This window comes from Sander vitreus, chromosome 6 (assembly GCF_031162955.1).
Source record: "Sander vitreus isolate 19-12246 chromosome 6, sanVit1, whole genome shotgun sequence".
Classification (NCBI taxonomy): domain Eukaryota; kingdom Metazoa; phylum Chordata; class Actinopteri; order Perciformes; family Percidae; genus Sander; species Sander vitreus.
The window spans coordinates 14,311,641-14,330,340 of record NC_135860.1 but is presented as its reverse complement, the minus strand read 5'-3'; the positions used below and the strand labels follow the sequence as shown (position 1 = coordinate 14,330,340).

Genomic DNA, 18,700 nt, shown 5'->3' with positions numbered 1-18,700 from the left:
CATTATTCACGTTATTATTTACACCTGTGCTTTTCCTACTGTGACATGTCAAAATGTCTATTGTGAAAAAGGTCTTACTTTGTGAAACTATGTGAATCCACAGATTATGTGATAAAACAATTTACAGCAAGTTCAAACTTCTTATTTAGGTTGATGGTAGCTAAGTCTCTCATTGGCTGATTGTTGTGTTCTGGTTTCCGTGGCAACAGATTTTCTTTTTGCAAGATTCACAATGATCACAATTCTGTCATCACAAGAGGTTTGTGCAGCTATGTGCAAAATGTGCCTAAATGAGTAACATTTCCCAGCTGAGAATATTAAGCTAGAGCACCAGATTCACATTGGCAATTCTGATTGGTTCAGACAATTCAAACGACTTTTGTTTGCACAGAATCACAGATTGAACACCACCATGTAAATAATCTACCGTGCACACATGGATGATTTTGGCGTTGTCATGCTTATTTGTTATATCGGCCAATGTGCTATTGTTGCAAAAACATGGTATGTATTCACTGTAATACCATGCTACAACGCTGTCATGGTGGAAGGGAAAACTACACTCACTTGCTTAAATCTTTGAGCTTCCAGCCCGCCTCAGGGTCCCCCTTCTCTACAGGGTCAGCCATTTTACCAACAGAGAACAGCAGAGTAATCTGGTCCTCCAAGCTCTTGTTACAAAAAGGGATGATTGCTCTTACTGTCAAAGAGTTTTATTGATGTACGGTGCTCCAACAGGCCAGCCAGATAATAGGCAGGCAAGGGGTAACTCTGTGGCATTATGTTGCACACGACTGATTTATATAGGCAACATACTCTCTCTCTCTCCCTCTCTCTCACACTCTCATGTGACTTTACAGTAGTGACATTGATCCAGGCCCACTTTGATCTTGCTCTTAGCTGTTGCTCCCTCCCGCTATCACCCTCCGCTCCCTGGTGGCCAGACTTTGCATCTTTTAACCCCCGACTACCCCTCGTCTCATCCTATAAACCCTCCCATCTTTCTCTCCACCCTTCCATTTTGCTCATCGAAGCCTCTGCTTTGCTCCTCAGAGTTTTATTGTCGACGAAACATCCCGCTCCATCTCTCGGCTCTCCCTGCTATCAGCTTCAACTAACCAGGTGTCATGTACAAAGGAGGAAATTAGTGGTGATCCAACACAAAATGAAAGGGAGGCATCAGGAGAGAGCAGAGGAAAGCAACACGTCATGACATCTCATAAGTTACTCTACCTCTTACTTTCTGTATCACTGTGTCTTTCCATCTCTCTTTATTTGGCATTTTCAGGGAGCATTACTATCCAATAAAGTCCAATATAATAAAAGGGAATAAAAAAGGGTCGCCGTTTTGGAATAAAATGAGAATCATGGTTTCCTCAGAGTGGATATCTCTCACGATTCTTAGGGAAAACAGTTTTTAAAAAATTTAATATTTATTGCATTCTCTTTTTTCTTGAAGCAGACTGAAGGAAGAATACAATCGTGACTGGTATGGGGCTGTCACGCCAACTTTGCACAACGAAAAGGGCACATTCACAACAGACAGTTTGTAGCCCACTGCTTCACTTAAGTTTATGGTTCTTTTATTCTTTTTATCATTGTCACAGAGCCTATTTTTTTTCTATAGCATAATTCTCTCTGTACACATCAGCACATGTACCATTGTGGTTGAAAACATTAGGAGTAAAACCATGTTGACAATGTGTGACCAGAAAAAAAACCACCTACAATGAAATACAATACAATGCCAGGAGAGTAAATATTACTTTACTATAAAACTGACTGTGACTCTACTTTATGGTATTGTTGAATTGGACTGCATTATATTGAAAAGTTTTTCTAATATTTATAAACTTAGCTGTCACTCATTCAGACTCTGCGTACTGGCCAATACTAAGTACAAATCCAATAACAGGGCTCTTTTTTTCAGTTTAAAATCTTTGTATCTTACTGTGTGGAACTGATTGGGATATTTCTACTATCTAATATGAGCGTTTAGCAACATATAATTCTTAACTTTAAGGGAGAACATTTATACGCCGACATTCTTCACTCCTCATTCCTTAACTGAATTTAACGTGGATCTACCAAATGGTCAGTACAGATTATGTCAGAAGGGTGCACAAAGTGACAAAATCAGCCCAGGACTGTTGTATTGGATTACATTATGTTGTACAGGGTGTTCAACGTTTCTGGTCACTTAATGCACATGTAATATGTCATTGTAGACAAATGAGACAACACGGGAATTATTAAAATCATGCTTTTAATACCATTAAGTCTCAAAAACATGCTCTCTTCAACACAAACTCACTCTCACTCTATTTTCTGATATTTCTGAAATTAAAGCATAATGTGGTCATATGCTGTATTTCCACTGCGTGGTACGCCACAGCTCTACTCAACTTGACTTGCTTGCATTAGTTGTGGATAGTACCTGGTACTTGCTTATTTTGTTGGTAGTGCCACCTCCATGAGATTCCAAGCTAGCTGAGCTGATACTGGAAGGTGGAGTTAAAACTCTGCAGAACACTGATAGAATTGTCACAAGCACGACACGGGACATCCTGCACAAACACGCCTTTTTTTACAGTTTTCTCAGTCACTTTGGTACATTTCTCGGATCAGAATTGAAATTCTCAAAACTACCTGTTCAATCTTCACATCATTGTGTCACTTGTGCACATCAAAAAAGCAATTTCTCATTTCTTTGAACAAGTTGCAAATGCTTTGGTACATCCATGCAAATGATTATGTACAATTCTCTGCTGTTTCCTACATTATCAATTGCTTGTGTCATGTTGATCAAAATGTATTATAATGGGTCTCTGTTGAATAGTCTCACCCCCCACAACATTTAGGCATTAGTTCATAGCATAAGTCTTTACATGCAAAATGGGGGAACACGTTGTCATAATATGTCAAGCATATTTCTATACATTTCCATTAGACTTTTTTTCTAAATCTGTCCTGAATTGGTAAATTGCTCCCAGGTGAATCTTGACTTTCTCTAACGAAGGTGCATATCATGAACCATCAACTGGCAAGTATATATATAGCCGGAGCACAACACAATATTACAATGTCTGACAATGGAAGGACAAGGAATTGGACGGGCTCAACAGCCAGAGAGTAGAAGAAGAGAGAGGAGTGAGGCTGCGTGGCTGAGGAGTTGGGAGGCAAAACAGAGGAAGAGTCAGAAGAGTCAGAAGAGGCCAAGGACATATGAACATGAAAACATGTATGAGCATGCAGCAACTGTACCTCACAGTAAACAGTACAACATTGTATAGTGATATACAGTACAGTAAGTGTGGACAATGTCAGTTTCCATCGCTCCAACATCATCAGGCAATGGTTTGCGGCCCACAACAGGATGCTGATGGAGTTCCACTCACCCTACTCCCCATTCCTTAACCCCATTGAGGATTTTTTTTTTTCAGCATGGAGATGGAAAGTATATGATCGCCAGCCACAAACACAGATGACCCTTCTGGCTGCTATGGATGCAGCGTGTGATGACATCACAGCAGATGCCTGCAGAGGCTGGATAAGACACTCTAAAAGATTCTTTCCACGCTGCATCGCAGAAGATATTCATTGTGATGTGGATGAGAATTTGTGGCCCGACAGACAGGAATGTCAGGAGGTGTAGGAAGACTGCACTGTAATTCATACAGCACTGCATGTACAGTTTTCCCTAAGGAGATTGTCCTATGTTCACATTTCTTTGTGCTATACAGTGCTGTCTTTTCCTTTCTGTATCGCAATGACATGGTCTGTCAACAAATTACAGTACAAACAGTAAAAGCGTAAATGTGAATCTTGTCCAGTCTCTTGCAATCAAACTCCAACACACACTAAGGTGTAACCTTATTACCTTAGTAAATGATTACAAATTATTGTAACAATTTACAATAATTGTCATCAAAACTTTAGCTATATTAACAACATGACTAAGCAATTTGACTGTCTTATCCGTACACAATGACACAAGGACTTGTCATTCTGATGGCACTGACATGTTCATTGACACAGATATTTACTTTTGAGAGAAGAACTAAGGATTTTGAGCAAGAGACTGGCTTTTGCAGGTAATCCATGGTGTTTTGCTATTTGTACGAATTGTTTTGAGAAATGCACTTACTCTTTTGCAAATGTCGAGGATGATTCGAGAAATGTACCAAAGCGACTGAAAAAAACTGTAAATAGCCAAGCCAATCGCCAATAGCCCATAGTAACTGCAATTTTCTTATTCATTTGCCCCAGATTTTACAAAATGACTAAAAACTACGCCATACAATTGACGGAGTGCGGTGTTTGCTCTTAAGACACACTTATGGGGAATCACCACTTCTTTGTATTTTATCTGTGTACATGTGTGTATGTCAGAGACACACCCCCTAAAGAAGTCACTCCATCAAATATAAAAGGTTGGCAGGTCACACATAGAAATACACACACACACCAAAGCAGGTGTACGTGCAGTCATAGACACACATATGCACATATACACAGTGGGAATCCTAAAGCCAGCCTTTATCTTAGAGAAGTGATTTACTTTCAGATTACTCAAGATGCTCCGAGTTGCCCTCTCCCTTACTTTCTTTTCTGCCATTATCCCTTCATCTCTGAGAACTTGCATTTCTTTTGTTGCGTAAAACTCTCCAACCGCCTCTTTTTTCTGTCTGCTCTGTTCTGGCTTTCTCTACTCTTTTACTCAATTTGCATTCACACCTCCCTGGTGGAACTAAACTCATCCCTCACTTGTGTTCTTTCTCTCTCTCTCTCTCTCTCTCTCTCTCTCTCTCTCTCTCTCTCTCTCTCTCTCTCTCTCTTTTGCATTCACTATAAATATAGTTCCCTTGAAGCATTTTATGCTTTTTTATACCAGTAATATCCTCTATAGGCTAGTAAATGATGTAATGAGAGAAAGTGAGGAGTGGAGAGGAGAGGAGGAAGAGAGCAAAGGATGAATGTTGAGCAATTAATCTTCCGTTCATGTTAGTCTGAAAGAAAGAGATGAGAGAAATGGAGAGCAGGGGGAGAAAGACAAATTCAGGAAGGATTTGAAGAGAGCGGTAAGAAGTGATGGAGAGAGGGAGACACTGGGAACAGTGTTTCGATCTTCATTTAATAATTGAATAATAATCCCCCTTGAGACATGACCTAGAACTGGCAAAGAGAGAGGCAACACCAGGCTGAGGATGACACACTGCTGCCCCCTTGTGATTTTATGATGTCACCACTATAACGTCTGAGTGTGTGTGTGTGTGTGTGCGCGTGTGTGTATGATTTACAACTGCAACCTGTCTCTGTCACACAGATATGGGCCCGTGTCTGTGATTGGGAGAAAAAGAGGGTTTTTGGATGTCAGGAAAGAATCTATTTCACTTTGTCACACAACCTACACACACATACACAGACACAGATTCAAACCTTATCTTCCTGTCAAGCAGTCTTTTTTGGGGTTGACGCTGATATATGAGCTTTGGGGGGGGGGACGTGGCCAAGATGTTGACGGCTGACGTGAGCGCAACGTTGCGCTCAGGTTGATGTACGAGCACTGGGGTTAGGGGACAACGCTGCGCTGACACCAGGAGAAGGAGCTGTGGCCCTGGGGCCTTCAGTCTATACTGAAGAGCCAGCTTCGCAGTCTCTGCATGCAGCAGCCCTGCAGCCACAAATACACACACTCTTACACACACCTGCTTTGTGTTATTAATACCTCAATAACTCTCACGCAAAGATTTGTTTGACCCCAGGTGAACATTCAAGCTAAAATGCATCCATCTGAAACACAGCATAGCTTACAATGATGTGAGGTGTTATGTTGTCTTTGCAGTGAGTATGTGAGTGTTGTGTAAAGGCCCAAAAATGTCACACACACAATTGGGAATTAGAGCCAGTTAACAGTGTTCATGCTAAATTTGGAACTTCATGCTAACTATGATAAAATACAACAAATAGTGTGTGTGTGTGTGTGTGTGTGTGTGTGTGTGTGTGTGTGCGTGCTATTGGAGAAGGTGCTACTCTGTAAACATATTTAAATATGTGTGCTAGTATTTAGTTGAAAATATTGAGTGTAATATGTGTGGAGTACTAATAAAGTTTTCACTTTTGAAATGACCTGGTTTTTAAATGCACTATTAAAAGAATACGGATACTGTTCATCATTGTTTGCACATAAAAGTAGTGCATGTTATCCTGTGTGTTGTACATGTCAATTCATTTGTGTGTTTCTAAGCACCGTGAGCAGCAGCATCCAATGCATGATTTGCACTATATAAATAACATGTATTGTTATTCATTAGTGAAGAACAAGGTTGATAAAGTTTTTATTAGTTTCAAAGGACAGTTTAGACATAATACTAAAAATCTCATTGGCAGGCAAAAGCAGTTTTTCCCCTCAAATTCTGTAAAAAAAAAAATTCTATTGGGGGGAAACAATCAAGAACATGTCCAATAAGGATGTGTTGACTCTAGTTAGTTTGAATGTGCCTGTAAAGATTCATAAAAATGCAATTATTTTTATTGTCTAAAAAAAACGGTTTACACTTTCTCTCTGTGTGTCCAGTCTGCGTAGGGAGGGCTACACAATGCAGGTGAACGTCAACGACTACCTGGACATCTACTGCCCTCATTACAATGACAGCCAGCGCATGGTGGGCACCGGCGAGCAGTACATCCTCTACATGGTCAGTTACCGCGGTTATAGGAACTGCGACCCCCAGCTGGGCTTCAAGAGGTGGGAGTGTAACCGGCCCCACGCCCCCCACGCGCCCATCAAGTTCTCTGAGAAGTTCCAGCGCTACAGCGCCTTCTCGCTGGGCTACGAGTTCCACGTTGGACAGGAGTACTACTACATCTGTGAGTGGAAACAAACCAATTTCATGTTAATACATACCACTATTAAGTGCTTGTTTATGTCCTCGAAATACATTTTAACACTATAAATCTTACTAAACGCTTGTGAGACTAGAGCTGTAATGTGACAAACACTCCCTGTAAGATTAAACATGTTATTCTTTTATTGTTAAGTGGATTTGATGATTAATTCAGTTTAGTCCATCCTCAGGTAATTTCAGGATAACAAATTGCTGTTTCACATCTAATCATATCAGCCTGCAGTCAAGCAAAGCTCATCCATTTTGTTGAGTGCTAATCAAATTAACTTGCAACACCTTGAGCCAGTATGACAATGTATAAATGATATTTTTTTGGCTTGTCATGAAACAATTGAAACAAAAAGACGCCTCCTTGTGTTTTGGTCTTTTGGAAGCTGGTGTTTGCCAGCCTCCAAAAGACTAGAAGATTATCAAATCCAAGGGTTATATCAATTTTAAACTTGTATGAATGTGGTACAACTGGCTGGTTATAATACTTAAATACTTACTTAAAGACATTTGGGAAAAGTTTGACAATTTGAATGTATGCTTTTTTTTTTTTGCACAAAGGCCTTTTTAACGGCAGACATTTTGTCATGAAGTAAAGGTGCAGGTGTTACTAATAACATTAATAATGGCTCTGTTCTACTCAAGTGCTGTGTGTGGAACAATCAATGTAGACAACACATTGTTGGCCACACCACTGAACAAATGAACATTTTTGTGTATTTCATATTGGGGGGGGTCTGGTCAGACACAAAGGAAGAGATAAATGGGATGTGCCAAACACGATTTGCGATCCAAATTCTGAACTTTTAACTATCTGCCACAATTAGGAACCTGCAGTAAAACCACACTGTTTTAGGCCCTGTTTACACGAATACGCTTGCGGGTGAAAATGTAAAAATATTTTATCAGCGACGGCGTGTTTGGAGCAATAACTCCACCACCTCGTCTGTCCAGACAAAATTGCGCTACTAGGGAGAGAAGTAGAAGGAAGGTTCTACGCAGGCGCGCAGACTTGGTGGTGTTGTGTGGCAGTGCTTCACACAACCACCTAGCCGCCTAGTGTGTATACTACATTGAATTTCACACACTTTTGCGTCACCCAAAAAAAAAAGCGTCTAAACGCGGAATAAAAGTGAGAACGCAACGCCACTTTAGCTTTTTCTCTTCAGATCATTTACGTCTAAACATAGCTTTAGACAGGTGCCCTTAGAGCTGAATGCATCATTTCACTCTGCAGTAATATGTACAATACAGTTAAGGTCTGACTATCTTTAGTAAATACAGTTGTAATAATGATAATAATGACTTTATTCAGGACACAAATGGAAGGTTCATAGTACAATAAAAAAAAGGACAACATTTACAAAATATAGCAATAAATATATAGTACAATTCATATAAATTAATAAAAAGGTCAACAACCTTCACCTGTAATATACAAACAGGAGCGCCAATGTCTCCACAGTCTAGATGTATACCTGACAGAGCTAAAATCAATGTGGGCTAAAGCTTGTTTTCTGAGACTGACATTCTACACATATATCGATAAATAAGATTTCTTATTAAGGCAGAACAGGTAGGCACACCAACACTAACAAACATTTGGCTAGCACTACACCATCTTGGTTGTTTTAGAAGACCGCCGCAAGTGGGTAGTATATAGTGGTGTACAGAATGCTTTAAATAAAGCTACCTTAACATTAACAGAACACATGCCAAATTTACGTGCAAGCATATTAGCCTGAGCATCCATCTTGTGACACTGTCTGTTGATGTCCTTATCATCTGATAAATCATTAACAGTATGATTTTTTAAATCAAAATCCACACCGTACTGAGAACAAAGTCTCAAAAGTTGTTGTAAACCAGCACTATATGGGCAAAGGATTACCAAATCATCTGCATACATAAGGTGATTAATGAGAGTATTGCCATCATACATCCTGTATTGCATGCATTTAACTGCTGTGACAAATCCTCCATATACACATTAAAAAGGAAAGGAGACAAAATTCCACCTTGACAAACTCCGTTACCAACCAAAAATGGTTCTGATACAGAACCCCCCCATTTTATAAGTTACAAACTGTGGCTGTATTATGGTAGCTGCTCATAGTGAGCTCCAGTGCAGTGCATCCTGGAATAGTAAAAATAACTAAGTGAAAAAAAATAAGTGTAGTGATACACATAATGTTTTATGCTTTGTTTAAAATTGTACGTTAACTGTGTTTCATGTGGAGCAATCACGTCTGGCTGATATGTAATCTGTTTCATAAGGTCAGTGTCAGCGCTCATACTGACCCACAGGTTTGGATTGGTGCATTACTTTTGATATGTTGCTCACATTTGAAGCAGCAAAACCCAATTTTGGTCAGTTTTTATTTAGGAATACCACATCATTCAAAGCATTAAACGCCTGTTAATACACGTGTTGACCTATTGTGCATTTTATGTTTTTACAGCCACGCCCACCCACCATCACGGCCGCAGCTGTCTGAGACTACGAGTGTACGTCTGCTGCTCCACGGGTAAGTCTTTCACTTTGTGTGTGTGATCTGTAATGCAAAGCTTGGACCTGTTTGCAGACTGTACCTGCACCCATCTGGCAGGCACCGGGCTCCCCACGAACCCCCACACACACTTATTACTCTCTCTCTCACACACACACACACACACACACACACACACACACACACACACACACACACATACACCGGCTGCATACAGATGCATACATAATCTAAATACAGTCTAAAACAGGCAGAGCTATTAATACTCCTGCTGAGTTTCCCCTGCAGCATTTTCACTCACAGCACAGAACCCTCCTTGCTCCTCTTTTTCTTTCCTTCTCTCTCTCTTTTTCTGTCTCTCTCTTCTTTCTCTTCCTGCTCTCCCTCCACAGCAGCAGAGTGGAGCAGCTCCAGCTTTGAAGGCCCTCAACCCCGCCTTCTTCCTCTCTTCCCCTCCTCTCTGCTCCCTCTTTCCTTCTCTTTCACCCCTCCTCCCTCGCTCCCCGTCAAAATCCATTTATTGCTGTGTGCGGTCAGTGGGTGGCTATGTATATGTAGTGTTAAACTCTCTCGCTCGCTCTCCTGCCTTCGTTCAACCTCTCGGCCCTGTCTCACTGACACACACACACACACACACACACACACACACACACACACACACACACACACACACACACACACATATATACACACAGACTTTGATCCCTGGCCTGTCCGGTCCTTTTAACTTCCACAGCCCTGTAGTATTAACCTCTCCTCCTTTTCATCACCCCCACCGCTCTCCTTTCCTTTTCACACACTGCCTCTCTTCAGTTTGATCTGCCTCTCCTCATCTTCCCTTCTCTCTCTCTCTCTCTCTCTCTCTCTCTCTCTCTCTCTCTCTCTCTCTCTCAGGACTTCTGGTGATGTTGTGGCTTGTCAGTCTGTCTGCTCCAGGGGATTTTCTTAACCCCTACACCCTTGGCTTGCCGCTCTCTCGCATCTTTCTCTCAAGATGTCAAGTTGAATCTAATTAAAATCTTTTGGGTTGGAGCGATGGTTTAACCTATGCTCTCTCACCCTCTCCCGCCCTATTTTTCTGTCTCACTCAATTTCTTCTCGCTCTCTCTCTCTCGCTCTCTCTCTCTCTCTCTCTCTCTCTCTGTCTCTCTCTCTCTGTCTCTCTCTCTCTCTCTCTTTCTCTCTCTCAGCCTCTGACGTGGATGATGAACCAGAGCCTACAGAACCAGACTACACGCTTAGACCAGGCCTAAAAATTGACGATATCGGTGAGTCATGCACACAGTCACTGAAACGTATACACACATGAAGTTGAGGTGTGGAGAGCAGTCATCTGGGCTGTCTGGATTCATAAAAACAGACATAGACTCATGTTTGTCATTCAGATCACATCAGCCTCAAATCAAGGAAATCATATGATTCACAATTTTAAAGCTGCCATATTGAAGTTAAAGTATAATTATTTTTTTCTTTTCTTATTTTCAACAAATTCCATAAACAGACAACAATGTGTTGGTCCATCTCTCAATACTTTCTGATTTCCATAACCTGTCTGTGGCACTAAAGATGTAAATCATTACGAAACAAGTCACAAATATATTGCTTAATTCAACAACAACAAAAAGGCTTAGTAATTTCCTCAAACAGCTGGACACTGCACTTTTTAGCAAAAGTTACTCAAAAAGGGAGTAAATAGTGCATTTGTTGGGGACTATTTTCAGCGGCGAATTAATACACATTTGGTGCCTAATTACAGTTACAGGATGGACGCAAAATAAACTACAGTGCCCGTACAATACAAATGTACAGACAATGTTTGTTAGAGGGATAGATTTATTGTTGAAAGAATAAAGAATAAAACAGAATAATTTGCCTAATATTTCCTGTATTTATAGGCCTTTATATCAACTTAGTGAATAACAATATGTGATAAAAGTAGTTTCATAATAATGGTAGTTTAACAAATTATTTTGAAATATACATTTTTGTATTATTGATACCTGAATATTATATTTAGATTAATGGATACAGATCTGAAAAATAAAAATAATATAGTTGCATCTTTAAACAAATAGCTATTCTTTGCCCTTTACTGCCTTATCTTTGATTAATGATTATTTTGCCATCTTTTTAGAATATTGTGTCTTCACAGTGTCACATGTAAAGGCTGCATTCGACCCCAACTAGCTCCGCCAATCAGAGTAGTCAGGACAGCCTGAGCATTAGGGGTGGTACGGTTCACAAAACCCACGGTTCGGTTCGTATCACGGTTTTAGGGTCACGGTTTTCGGTTCTGTACGGTTCTTGTTATTTTTTCTTTTAATCTTTAACACTCCAGAAATATACTTCAGCATATGATAGGCCTATATAGCTTAATTATCCACAATGTAGGATACAGTATTAAATAATTATATAGGCCTAGTTATATCATGTAATCATGTACAAACTGAATTTGACTTGACTTTAAGCACATTATTGGGACCATCTCTGAGGAAAGCTAGGTGAGATTTTGATACAGCAAGAGGGAAGACATTGATGATTTCAACATGCTTTTCATTTATTTGGCAAAAAAAGGAGAATGTGTGTTGCCATCTACAGGAACTTATGTGCCTTAAAAAAAAAAGAGAGGAACTCTTAAAGCTCTGTCTTTTGAATAAGTCAGAATATGTTAAACATAAAAACAGTTTACATTGTTAGTTAATTTCCTATCCTGGCCTGGGCTGGGACACAGTCATACGGTTTGATAAAGTACTTATTGGACTTATCATTGCACTTACAATAACGAGCGTAGCTGTCAGGTCCTCCTCCTCCTCCTGTCCATCTCTGTTTTTTCCTGCATCCACCGTGTGTGTTTGTGTGTGTGCGCGCGTCAGTCGCGGGGAGAACTGAGCAGCCCCGCCCACTGCAAAGACCCGACAGGATCTAAACTGCAGCCGCTTCAGCGACTTTAGAGTGAAAAAACGTTGTTTTGCACCTCCGAGTCAGAGAAAAAACATGGACGCCACCCGGAAAGCTGTTGCTATGGTAGCACTGGCCGAGTTAGCAACGCTAGCCACGTTAGCAAATCTTAGCAGAAATTCCCATACCCACAGGCAGTGATACGGACGCAGTAAGGTATTGCAGTAATACGAGTGATTAAAATCTTCATTTAAACAGCCAAAGCGGTCCAAAAACAATTACAACAATTCATACGTAAAGCATAGACAGTATATAAGAAGTCACACAGGGCGCTGCCATCTTGGAATCTGTATCGGAATTCTTGCTCGGTGTCCTCAGGGTTGTCCGAGTTCCGAGCTCGGAAATCCGAGGAAAGGGGGCGTGTTGGTGCAGCTAGGCAACGTCTGTCTTCCTAGTCGGAACTCCGACTCGGATAAATAATAGAACAATAGATAAAATAAGGTCACATACGGGCACCTGACGGGCACGAGGCTACATTGCGCATGCGTCGAACCGTGCGGCACACACACGCTCCGAACCGAGACAAGCGGACCGAGCGGTTCAGATGTTTTTTCATGAACCTTACCTCCCCTACTGAGCATATATTAATATGTTAAAATAAATAAACAAATCAACATTTTTTATTGACTCAAAGCTTCTCTCATTTGTGTTATGACAGCTGGATAATAAGAGGGCACTGAGTGGAGATATTGTAGTGAGTCACTCTTGCTGTAAAGCTTTCAAAAAAGAAAATGGAAAAATGAAGCCCCAACTTCAGTGGAAATGACACACTTGTCATTTTATTGGATTTGTTGACAATAACAACAATATAGAATACCACTAGCCTTATCCATTAAATACTGACAGCGTATTGGTTATTTATATTTGATGGCATTTCATTGATCATGCAGCATTAGAAGTGGCCAGCTAAAGTAAAATGTGCCGTTTTCAAAAGAGACCTTTAGCACAGTTAACTTCACAGCACCAGCTGGCTCGGCATGCTGCTGATCCTACTAAACAACTACATGCATGTTCATTTCACACTTTCCGTTTTCACCCGGATATGCAAAGAACACAGAGTTTCACAGTGAGTTACAAAAAAGAACTCGATTCGGATTTCCTGTAGTAACTTCTAGATCTTGGCAAGTGCTCCCACTTTGCTCTCAAGTAGCTCTCGTCAGGATTACACAACTGGTTAAATCATGTTAATCACGCTAAATCTGTTAGCACTGGAACTGAATGATATTTGGCAAAGATGTAAGGGAGAAGCTGAGCAGTAAATCAATCAAGTGACAGACTTTAAAATAATCTCTCAGATGATCATGGGGTTGCTTCTCAGTGTTATGAGCAGCACAGTAACAACATGTACAGCTAGTTTGGCCTAGCTAGCTGTACAGCAGTTACACAACCACACATCATATCAATCATCACCCTGTCTTTCTTTCACACTCTTCTCCAAGGTAGCCTGTAAAATATGATGCTGTGTTGTTGTTAATCTGTTTGTGTGTGTGTGTGTGTGTGTGTGTGTGTGTGTGCGTGTGTGTGTGTGCGTGTGTGCATGTGTGCGTGCACGCTCGCATGCCTGCCTTTGCTTAATAAATCAGTCTGCACTCATACAGTAACTGTCATAAGAAAACTCATCACTGGCTGCAGCGAATGGCTGCATGTCATATGAGTTTGTCGAGATACCTCTCCCTCACTTCTTTTTCCTCCCTCCATCATCCTTTCATCTCGTCTTTCTCCCTCACTCCATCCCTTTCTCCATGTCCTCATCCTCCCGCTCTTTAATTCCCATCCTCCATTTCTCCTCCCAGAGCACAAGTGGAAATGCAGTAGAGGGGAAAGCCACCAAAACTCAGTTTATTCACCTTTTGATGTGTGAAATTGAGTTTTTCCATCTTTTAACTTTTTTGTCCCCCCCAATACGATAGGGCTATAGTATGCATTAAAATGCTATCACAGTGATGTAAGCTATAATAAAATAGAGAAAATATTCTATTCCAAACTGATATCGTGTTCTTGTTGTTGTTTTTAGCTTTCGGTAAGCACAGAATGGAGTTAGTTCACCCATACAACACTTTTTATGCCACTACATTACTGAGCAATCATATACATTCTCATCACGTATCTTCACCACTTGTTCGCCTTCCCTCCTTTCCTGCAACTATTTGTAAACACATAGTAAATGCAAAAGATGCTCATTCCAATAACAGAAAAAAAATACACTTTTATTTATAATCACACATTGCATACTTAATTATAAGTTAGAATATAAGAGAAGAATATACTGAGAAGATAATTATTTATTATTTATAGAATTGTTGTATTGGATGTACTTAAACAGATAAGTAATGTGAACTACATGAAAATATTTGACCAAACAGCTGAAACAATAGCAGAGCACAAATTACCCCAGCTCCTATGGGTCAATGTCACCTGCACTGCTGTGTTGCCAATTAAATAAATATGATAGCTCAAGTGGTGCAAGAGGAAGTGAGGAAATCAGCAGGGAGCAGTGAAATGAACTGAAAACAAAGAAGCAGTACAGTTTCCTATTCCCCTCCCTCATACTCCGTCATCCTGACTGCCGATTAGACTCATCACATCCTAGTTTTAATTACTGTTATTCAAAGTTAACATCAGCACATTCAAGGAGACGCTCAAACAGCTCGGTTCAAATCTGCCTGATTACCGTGTCTGAAAATGTTTAACTAAGCTGAAAGTTGCAGGCTCATAATGTAAACCACCCGCCTCTCTCTCCCCTTCACTGCTCACAGTTTATTTCCTGGGCGCTGCCCCTTTCAATCAGTGTCTACAGCTCAACAGTGGTTCCCTCCTGAATACAGCTTCTAGTATTAGATTTCATTTAGATCTCATTTACAACACAGATGGAATGGTGCTAGCAGCTCCCCATGCAGCCATGTGATTACTGATGGCTTTCAGTGGGAGGATACTCATTTACCAACCCTGTTGGCTCAGGTTACTGCATCTGACGACCAGGTCCAGCCATTAGAGGAGCAAATCAGAAGCTCTTTCTTTAATGGGGTTTATTGTAGCAATTAGCACTCCTTTAAGCGACAGTGTGCTTGGGTTACCTTGTCAGCAACATCGAACACAGCACAGTATGTACTGTATGTCGTCTCTGTTTTTATAACATTTGTAGAAACAGATGTTTTAATTTTTTAGTTCTAAATATTCCATATCAAATTCTGGGAATCATATATGTAGTAAAATATATAACTTAAGTATAAAAAAATGTGTATTTTATCTTGCAGTATTATCACCATTTATACAGATTCCATACATTGTACAAATATATACATGCTAATTTAATACCACATTAAGAAACAAGTGGATTCACTGATATTTAAAACGTATTTGAGTAGAGTTACTTAAAAAAAGGACATCGTTTCAGTTTCAAGCGTCCTGTTTTACTTTAAAAGGACGAGGTATCATCAGCTCATTAATACCAGCATGCCAGCTGATTGCTCAGCCTGAAGAGCTCAGGTACAATAATTAGGCTGATGATGTCACAACCTTAAAGTGCTTCTGAGATTGACCATCAACACACAGCATTACATACCAACACCCGATGTGCTCAACAACATGCAATCCACTTCACTTCCTTAGATGCTATTAAACCGCTGTTAAAGGACGGTTTATATTTGCTAGTGGCAAATGCTGCTTTTTTTTTCTTTTTGTTCTCTCCCTGATGCTTATTGGGTATGTGACTTAGCACAATACAACAATACAAAAATGTGACAATATGTATCATGGGGCTTTAAAAAGAAGGACTGCAGTATCAATCTTAACAGTTATGCTTCTCTAATGGTGCTCATTCTTTTTGTTTACATACAGTCATATGCCAGAGGGTGCCGTTCAATTCCATATATGAACACTGTAAACTGTCAGATGCCTGAACATTTTTGATTTTTTTTTAATTATGATTAGGCAACCATCGTTCGTCCAACCAAGTTAAGACGTTTGCTGTTTATCTTACACTGGCACTAATTTTACATGTTAAAGTTAATTTACCTAAACCTAAAAAAAAAAATCTGGATTACAATCTAGAAAATAGCTGTGTATTGTCTTCTGTGGCTCTGTAGGAGCTTTGTTAAGGTTTGATCAGTCAGGAAGGGTCTAATGAAAGACACTTTTGTATCAATTATGTCTCCAAAGTCTCTGAACTGTATGGAGTTGCAATGTTCACTCTGGAGTGACCCTTTTATGAGAACATTCTGATCTGGGCACACCACAAATTATAATGTCAAAGATTACGCACTATAGCTTTAATGTACTGCTGTATAAAGTATGTCACGCTAAATTACAATTCTAAAATATTTTATCTTAGAAAAGTATGTCACATACATTGTATTACATATATATTTTCATATTTTAGCTCAGACAGAAACAACTACAGGTGATGACGGCGACGTCTCTGCCTCGTTCCTTTTGCCAAATAGGTGTTTGAGAAATGAACCGTGGTCAGTGATTTTGGTGTCCTTCACTCAGACAATGACAAACTAAACATGCGTAGTCTCCCTATGCGACTGCAAATTAAAAAGGCAAATAAACTTTGTACATAGACTGTACTGACACACACACATTCACCTCACACACAGACAGTTACTCTCACAAACACCATCAGAGACTAAGATATCTCCTTGTTCTTGTCAACATGACAATGAAATGCATTGACGCCTGTCGGTGTCTGAGCTTCCTAATTATCAGGCGGGTGTTGCCTGCTCTTCTGCTCCAAAATGTGGCATGCACACACACACACACACACACGCACACACGCACACACGCACACATGCACACATGCACACACACACACACACACACACACACACACACACACACACACACACACACACACGCACGCAAACAAACAGCTTCCTTGTTTAAACTGATGTTTAGCTCGAGAACATGTCGGAATGTCATGCTGAACTTCACATGAGCCCTGCACAAACATCATGCCAATATTGTGTTTATCTGTGACAGTTAGTGAGAGACAGTTTGTACGTGTGTGTAGATGTGTTATGAGGAGAACCAGTTTTGCGAGATGCTCCACAGTCTGTTGTTTGTGTCTTCAAAAGCACATTCCTCTGTCAGTCAGCGCCAAAGTAACAAAGTGTCCCGACCCCTCGGCTGCATGCTCGGTTACAGAGCGGTCAAAGCATTTAACCTGAGCTCCACTGCTGAATAGACCTCATTAGATTAGCCAGAAGAGCATACCAGAAGAGAGCATCTCTAAAATCAGGTGTCAGCCAGTCATTACTCTGCTGTCTGACCCACAGAGCAGCTGGAAATATTCTGGATATGACGCTGACTGGAAAAACTAAGAATCTCACTTCGATGCTATCGGACCATTAACACAATAGCTCCTCATCAGCATCAGCCGTCCTGTGTACAGACAGAAAATTGTGCTTCTGTCTGGCCTCCAGTCCCATTAATCAAGTGACTACAAAGGGTGTGTCTGGCTGCACGTGTGTAGACGTGCAGCGAACTGTGGTGTTTTTGACTAGACATCAACGCTCGTAGCCCGCTATAAAAGACCGCAAACTATTTTTAGGACATCGCCAGGTGTACCTGCAGGGGGATTGTGGTGGTTACACTATATACAGTGTGTCTGTGTGTAAAGGTATGTGTGACTGGGAATGTGTTACTTTATCAGAACAATACGAGTTCTCTGATAACAGCTGCAGCAGTCTGCCATTGCACTGCTGTTGTGTTGTCTTTGTAGAGAACCTATAACATTGGGAGTGAGACTGTGCTGTAAGCTGCCTTTTTTCTGTTCCATTAAAAAAGTGTTTTAGTAAAAGCCGTGCTGTGTAAGCAGATTATAGCTCAATTAGAAGCACAGATAAACCAGAAAAAAAACTCAGCTAGCACTGTAATGAGTAGATATGAAGACTTCACTCTGCTTTCTTTCTCTCTGTTTCTGTTTTTCCAGATGAATTTAACCCTTTTGTTCCCAAGCTGGAGAAGAGCGTCAGCGGAAGCAGCCCAACCAGGGATCGCCTTCTCCTCACCGTGACGATGCTCCTTCTGGCCGCTCTCTTCATCTCCTAGCAACGGCCATCCTATCAGTGTCACCATGCCAACTAGCCTTTGGAGGGCGTACAGTATCAGTGGGTGGGAGAGTTGAGGGCGGGGGTGGGGGGTGGGAGGGGGCTTGGGGGAGGGAGTCAGGAGGAGAGGAGAGTTAAGATACAACAAATAGAGCAGCAGAAGGCAAGAGGATCAAGAAATGAGAGTTTTCAAGCGTCAGTGTGAATGTCTGTGTGTGTTTGTACAGCTGTGTGTTTGAGGGAGTGAGCTTCTGGGGGAGTTGAAAGACCTTTAGGTACTCGG

General features: G+C 40.7%; 1 protein-coding gene across 4 annotated transcripts in view; it reads left to right on the top strand.

Moving 5' to 3' along the window:
• Positions 1–18,482, top strand: part of LOC144519620 (ephrin-A3-like) — a 90,698-nt gene extending 72,216 nt beyond the window's left edge. For all 4 annotated transcript variants that reach the window (XM_078252888.1, XM_078252887.1, XM_078252886.1 and 1 more), the window contains 4 exons: positions 6,578–6,870; positions 9,359–9,424; positions 10,597–10,674; positions 18,300–18,482. In XM_078252888.1, coding sequence (XP_078109014.1) covers positions 6,578–6,870; positions 9,359–9,424; positions 10,597–10,674; positions 18,300–18,418 — 556 coding nt within the window. In that variant the 3' untranslated portion in view covers positions 18,419–18,482. The remainder of the gene's footprint in view (positions 1–6,577; positions 6,871–9,358; positions 9,425–10,596; positions 10,675–18,299) is intronic.
• Positions 18,483–18,700: the final 218 nt, after the last annotated feature.